General features: G+C 39.3%; 2 protein-coding genes across 2 annotated transcripts in view; both read right to left on the bottom strand.

Moving 5' to 3' along the window:
- hadh (hydroxyacyl-CoA dehydrogenase) overlaps nt 1–886 on the bottom strand; it is a 7,362-nt gene extending 6,476 nt beyond the window's left edge. Inside the window, exon 1 of the mRNA XM_014007755.1 lies at nt 722–886. Coding sequence (XP_013863209.1) covers nt 722–838 — 117 coding nt within the window. The 5' untranslated portion in view covers nt 839–886. The remainder of the gene's footprint in view (nt 1–721) is intronic.
- Nucleotides 887–1,381: 495 nt separating this feature from the next.
- Nucleotides 1,382–5,799, bottom strand: cyp2u1 (cytochrome P450, family 2, subfamily U, polypeptide 1). Its single transcript, XM_014007754.1, has 5 exons — nt 5,155–5,799; nt 3,963–4,613; nt 3,144–3,305; nt 2,883–3,050; nt 1,382–2,803 (listed from the first exon to the last, which is right to left on the bottom strand). Exons 1-5 carry the CDS (start codon nt 5,558–5,560, stop codon nt 2,616–2,618), a joined length of 1,575 nt encoding a protein of 524 aa, XP_013863208.1. The 5' UTR covers nt 5,561–5,799; the 3' UTR covers nt 1,382–2,615.
- Nucleotides 5,800–7,197: the final 1,398 nt, after the last annotated feature.

Raw genomic sequence — 7,197 nt, 5'->3', positions numbered from 1 at the left:
ATATGAAACAAATACAATAAAATACATACAAAGCAGAACACAGCTAAATGTATCAAAAGTATGTCTATGTAATATTAGAATTATCTGAGACAATTAATTTTGGTTTTTCATTTCCCCCCCAGTAAGAGGTTTTTATTTAATAGGATTTTTGGACAAAAACATCGCAATATATCACCTTGCTTACAGTATCGCAATATATCGGGATATATCGTATCGTGACCCCTCTGTTATATGTATCGTATCGCCAAATTCTTGTCAATACACAGCCCTACTGTTAAGCTGACTAATTTACATTGTATCAAAGTCTCATATCTTAAACGTTGTCCCATGAAAAGATGTAATGAAATACAAGCAGAAATGTGAGGGGAGTACTCATTTTTAAGCAATTAGAGCTGTGGCTACAGGTCCTCGAGAACCACTCTACTTGGTTTATTTGCTTAGAGACACACCTGATTTGAATAATGAGTGATTAACAGGTTTCTGCTAAATAAAAGAGCAGGTGAACAACTAAACTGTGCAGGGGAATGCAAAATTATTCAGTCAGCGACCCAAAACTAGCTCTGTCATAGGGTAAAGTTGAACATTATTACCATAAACAAAATGTAGGAAAGTCTTGAATAAACTTTTGCACAGGAGTGCAGAGCGTGGAGCCTTTAGCAGATATGGGACAGCCTGCTGCTGCGTGCTTGTCTTCAGACTTCTCGGTAGTCTCGTCTCTTACCTGTGTGATTCCCGCCCCCATCAGCCCCCCTCCGATGACCGTGATGTGTTTAATAACAGAGGACCGGACGGCCGAGGAGGAGAAGCCCCTGCTGACGTGATGAGAGAAGAAAGCCATGACTGGTGAACCAAGGAACCCGACAGAGGACAGCCTAGGGTCAGAAAGAAGAGGTCACGTGATCCTGCTGAGTTTCTTCTTCTTCTTCTGTTTTTATTTCTACAGCGGGTCCATGTTGGAGCCCTCCATACCGCCACCTGCTGGCTAATAGTACTGTGAAGCGTAAAATACCGTGATTTACAAGAGACTTTCTCTTTAATATTTAAATTTATCGATATTTAAAATATTATTGACAGCAACTAGAGTCAAAATTTTGTTTTCACTGAAGGATATCCAATTATTTCTGTTCTCTAGCTTGCAGATTTCAGCTAAAGAGCAGAAATAATTAGATAACAACACTGTACTACCCAGCAGGTGGCATGATACTTTTTTTTTTTTTTTTTTGGGGGGGGGGGGGGGTTATTTCTAAGAGTTTCATGAAAATCTGTCATTTTGTTTATGAGATATCAAATACACACAGATATGAAGACATAAAGATAAATCCAACAGAGCCATAATCTGGTCTGAGACTTTAAATTTGAAGTGCAACAGGAGAAGGAAACACAATGCTGTTTTTATTATTGTTGTTGTTTTGAGCACAAACAGGTTTGAATGAACAGAACAAATTTGTGAAGAAATATGTCATAAAATATGAAACATTTAAAATAATTAACGTATAAATAAGAAAATGTTTTTTTTATGGTGTTTGGTATTTCACATTTTTAGACATGTATTAACAAGTAATTAAATAAGTCCCTTTAAAAATAAAATAGAATGTGGAGTTCTAAAAGTTGACTCTTTAAAATGCAAAGCAAAACAAAATATTTCAACAAGAACATTTCTGATTTTTTATTCAATAAAAACAACACTGATCTCTGCTGGTCAGAGCAGAACTGCACTCTTTCTTTAAGTTACTTTGTAATCATTAACAATTTCCTAAAATCATTTAAATATAAAATCAGTTTCACATTGACTTTGTATTGAATTTTTTTTCTTAATTTTTCTGATATAAACCCTTCTTAGCATCTATAAAAAAGCGCATTTTGTTCAATAACCTTTCTCACATTTAAAATTTTCCTAAAATATCCAAAGCAAATATTTTTTTCTAAACTGTTAAGTGACAAAAATATAATTTTGAAAAACAAAACTAAACAGTGATTTTCTTTATAATCTCAACATAATATTTACAATAATCGATTGCAATTCAAAGGTCACCAAAATGCCAAATTAAATATTTTTAAACTTCATAGAGCAGGAAAAAAGCATTTCTTAAATAATCAAATGTGCAAATATTTTTAGTACAGGTTCAGGTTATAAAACATGACTATGATAAAATATTGATACAGATATTCAACTAGTTTTATACAGAATCACAAAAGGCACCTGGAATTATTTTTAACAATCTTTTAAACTAAATAATTTAAAAAAAATTTAAATACAAACATTTTTTCCATTAAAACAAACATTTTTCAAATAGTGCTCTGAGAAAAAAAAGGTAAATAATATGTTTTTATACAAAATACTTTATGTGCAAAAACACTTTTGACCTTATGATTTGTGGGTTTTTTTTCATAACTTTTTATAATTGTTCACTCCATAATTCCTTGAATGATCTGGACAATAATCTATTAAAGTGACTTGGATTGTCATCTGCACATCTGTGTCACTGTTTAGGTAAAACATGTAAATATGTTAGATCAAAAACAATAAACTCAATCTGTACCATTATAGTAGCTCCTCAGGAGACTCCAGTCAGTAACATCTGTCATTTTAAAGTGTCCTAGATGAAGTGCGTCCCTCAGTCCTCACTCCGAGCGCTCACACACACGGTGAAAGGAGACGGAGCCAGCGTCAGACCAAAGCGTCCCTGCAGAGACGGAGGAGGTTTCCCCTCCGGGAGTCTGAATCTGAAGGCCTGCAGCAAGCCGCTGACCGTCAGGAAGAGCTCCATCTTAGCCAGCTTCTCGCCCATGCACACCCGACGACCTGAGAGAGAGGAACGGTTACATCTCTGTTCACACCACCGAACCAGTTTCGACGCTCAGTCACAAGAACAGAGGCATACCAATTCCAAACGGCACAAAAAACTCTTTCTTGTCCAGCTTTCCTTCATCATCCAGGAAGCGTTTGGGGTTAAAAGTGTCCGGATCGTCCCACACAGCAGGGTCTCTGTGGACGGAGTACAGGTTGGGCACAATAACCGTTCCCTTGGGAATAGTGTAGCCTCTGAACTCTGCAGAGAGGAAGAAGACAGGTTGATTAATTACATGAAGTTATTTTTTTTCCTTTTGCTTCCTCCTTTATGTGGAGAACGGTTTTTGATGACCTGTCGTCTCCGAGGCCATGTGAGGAATGCTGAGCGGAACCACGACAGCCAGCCGCTGCACTTCCATGATGGCGGCTTCGGTGAAAGGCAGACTTCCCTTATCGGTCAACGACGGGAGCCGGCGTCTGCCCACAACTTCATCGAGCTCTGCCTGGACTTTATCTGCAAACAAAACAGTTCGCACCACGATGAGTGGAATCTCTACAAAACAAACAACAAATACAAATAAGGATTCAGTTATTTCAGAGCAAATTCCTTCAAAGTTTAAACTACATTACTTTGACATGTTAGTGACCGACAAACAACTAGTTTGGTGTTGTACCCAACAGATAGGAAGTATTTTGAAGTTTCAGTGCAAAAATATTTGCCCAAACTACTCAGTGTGCCAAATTCAGCAAGACTGCCAACGCTACCTGATGGTCAGTGAACTATTAAAGTATTGCTAAACATGTCATGTCTGCCTCGCTCAGTCCAGCTGTTTCGAAACGTCTGAGTGAAAAACATTATGCAGACGTGGCTGTATTGATCTGAAATAACCATGATTAAATGTAAAATAGCTGATTCTAATAGGCCTAATCATAAGTCCTTAAACGCAACCCAAATTTTGAAAACACTTTTTTTTCACAATGGAATACAGTAAATGTACGAATCATTTCAAATAAAACTTTGTAAATATATGGATATTTATAAGATTAGCAAATCATCCTATGTATTTATTTATATTTTACACAAATTAAAATCTTTTCTGGATTTGGAGTTGTAGATTTGTTTACATTAGATCCACAGAAATCGTGCCGCCTGGACTGTTTCTGCTTTTACCTTGAACGTCAGGGTATAAAGCCATATAAAGCAGAGTCCATAAAACTGAATTAGTCGTAGTGTCAGTGCCAGCAACAAAGAGGTCTCCTATTACATAAAAGAGATAATCTTCATTGAAGCTGCTGTCCATCTCTCCTGCAGCTTGCTGCGCCAATATCTCTATCAAGTACATGTCTGTGAGATCCCTGGGATTCTCTGGATCTAAAGTCTCCCGATGATTTGCAATAATCCTCTTGAGGAACACGGTGATGTCTCTTTCCACCTGCCGTAACTCCTTAAAGACCCCGAAGGGCAGATAGTAGAGCAGAGAAACGGCGTTGATGAGGACGGCGGGGCTGTTGACGGAGATCTCCAGCTCTCGCGCCATCAGGCCCAGGATGGTGCGGAACTCGGGGTCCCCGTGGTGGAAGCGCCGGCCGAGTACCAGCGAGCAGATGACGTTCGATATGGCGTTGCCAATGAGCGGGAACGGGTCCACGCCGGCGCCGCCGCACTCCTCGTTCAGCCTCAGCAGCTCCGCCTTGAGGGCGAGCAGGCCTCGCTGGATGCACGGCTCCAAACTCAGCTTGCCCAGGCCGAAGCTCCGCAGCGTCGCGTGGCAGAACTTACGCTGCTTCCTCCACACTGGCCCGTACGGCGCAAAGACTATTCCTGGAGATAAGCAAGAAAGGAAAACTAAGAAAACAACTCTTAATTATTACTCGTTTAGTTAGAGACGTTTTATGTTGGGTAATGATTGTGGGGGAATTTTAACCCACAAAAGGTTTGCAGTAGAGTTGGATATTGCACGGTTTGACCTTAGGGTGAATTTCCTGGGACATCCACGTGGGCAGCTGTCATAAATGTTTTCCTTTTGTGTTTTTTTTATTGTAAGCGTTTTTCACTACAAAACTATGGTCTGCATATTAGAGAATCACTGTTAACCCTTCCCAGGAGGATGTGCAGGAAAATAGCCAGGTCATGATGTCTTTCTGCCCTGGCATTGTGTTAACAGTATGTTTTTCTGTAATGCAGACATAGTGCAATTTATTGTGCTTTTTGTACACTTGAGGTTAGATTTAGATCATTTTAGGCCATTTCCTGATATTTAAAATCTGAACTTGTATTTTCCACGTTTTTTTTCTAGTGTATCACTCTGCACTAACCACATAAAGAATATCGGAACTGTCCCTTTAATGAAGCAGTAACATACCTTTGCGTTTAGTCATAATGGAGATGGAGGGGATGTCTGGTCTGTCTGAGAACACCTCGGGGTGGTTGGACAGAGCATCCCTCACCTCTTCGTACCCGTTCAGCACGACCACCAGCTGACTCCCCAAGAACAGGCTGTACACGTTACCGTACAGCTTAGCGAGGGTTGTCAGGGCCGTCAAGACGCTCACGTCTTTATATGGCTGTCCATTGTTTTTCCTAAAGGCTGCAGGGACAAGAAAGCCGCCGAAGTTGCCCACTACGGGCCATGGTTTCGGACCTGGAGGGATGTTTTTGTAAATGCCCGCTTGCCTCTGATAAAACCTAGCCAGGTAAAACGCTAACGAGAAGACCGTCAAAAGCACTGCAAAGCTGCTAACATGTTCCAGCCGTGAAAGCGAGTCCATGGCGTCTGAGGTAAATAAGAGCAGAATGAGCTACAGAATGAACTCTGTGCATCTCTTCAGGTGCGATACAGTGCTTTTCCTGTGTTATGACACTGTAAATAGTATTTTGGTGCTGGTTTCCTATTGGCTGTTGCCGCTGCGACTGGAGAAGGGGTTAATTTATAAAAGTGGGCGTGTCACAAGAGTGGGCGTGTCTAAACCATGAACACTGTGGGCTACGAGGCCTACATGACGGTATCCTTAGACCCTGCTTGATCTCTTTACAGCCTGACCCCAACACTAAGGTTAACCAGGAGAAATGTGACCCAATTAGGGTTATCCCGAAAAAATGTTGCCGTACAGTATCGCCCTTTTTTTTTGCTTGTCCAGTCAGGTGTGTCCCTTTAACAAAGTCCGTCAAATCAGGTGTGTCCCTTTAACAAAGTCCGTCAAATCAGGTGTGTCCCTTTAACAAAGTCCGTCAAATCAGGTGTGTCGCTTAGAATCGCCTTTTGTTGTGACACGCCCACTCATCCGCAGCGACCCCCCACTTGCTGCGACTTGATCTTGACTGATAGGCGGAGAGGAGAGCAAGGGCTTTTACTGCCCTGAGTTAAATCTTGCAGGCTTCAACACCACTCTGAGCCGCAATCAGCGGAACTTGTGCCATTCCACATTATTACAAATAACTTCATTTCTGGACATTTATGGTTTGATTTCTTTGTATGTTTGGATCACTTGGGTTGTTACCGACATCTGGTGAAAATTTCATGTCATTAGTTCCTCTAGTAATATATTTACTGAGAAAAATGGCGACGTGTTCAATACTTATTTTACCTGCTGTATTTTATCACTCTGCTTGCAGGTATCAAAGATCCTGCCTTTCTGAAATTCTGATTTGAAAACAACCTTTATTTTTTTCTTCTGATTTAGTATTTTGATGTTTCATTGTTGCTGATTTTTACATGTCTGTGGCATGTTTGCTTTTCAGTGCTGCAATTCATTATTGTTCAGCTGTTTTTAGAAAAAAAATCTGTGTTTTATGTTTGTTGAGGGACTTGCTGCTGTGATGAAGTTGTGTACACCAGGGATACAAGTTAATTATTTGAGCACCACATTGGTTGGTGAACAACCAAGCCACATTGAATATTTGACTTTTGTTCCAGAGTGAAATCAGTCAGCACAGGGCTGTTTTGATTTCTTTTAACTCTTTCAAACATATTATTCGTAACAAGTTGTGTTCTGATAGCCCTGATCAACATGCAAAATAAATTGGCAGCAAAAGTTACACAAATAAACGTTTGTTTGCTGTTTTTCAACATCTGGTAATTTGTTAACTGATCTTCAATATATTTTTGCAAAAAAAAATAGGCATGATTTTAAGTAGAGTCAACACAAAATAATTAGGGCAACAAAGTGACAATTAATAACAGTAAACAGATTTTAAGCCATGTGGTACCAATTCTAAGGTAATTTGAATAATTAAATTTATGTAAAGATGAATAAAATTTGCAGTGTAAATGTGTTGAATTAAGTGATGTTCCAAATAAGAGTTAATGTAACTTAATTTATTTATTGAATCCAAATTATTTTTATCCAGATATTTAGAAAAAATACTACTATTTTCACTGACAAAATTAGTAGATATAAATTAATAT

Source organism: Austrofundulus limnaeus, unplaced genomic scaffold, assembly GCF_001266775.1.
Source record: "Austrofundulus limnaeus strain Quisiro unplaced genomic scaffold, Austrofundulus_limnaeus-1.0 Scaffold44, whole genome shotgun sequence".
Lineage (NCBI taxonomy): Eukaryota > Metazoa > Chordata > Actinopteri > Cyprinodontiformes > Rivulidae > Austrofundulus > Austrofundulus limnaeus.
This window is presented reverse-complemented; position numbering and strand designations above follow the sequence as displayed.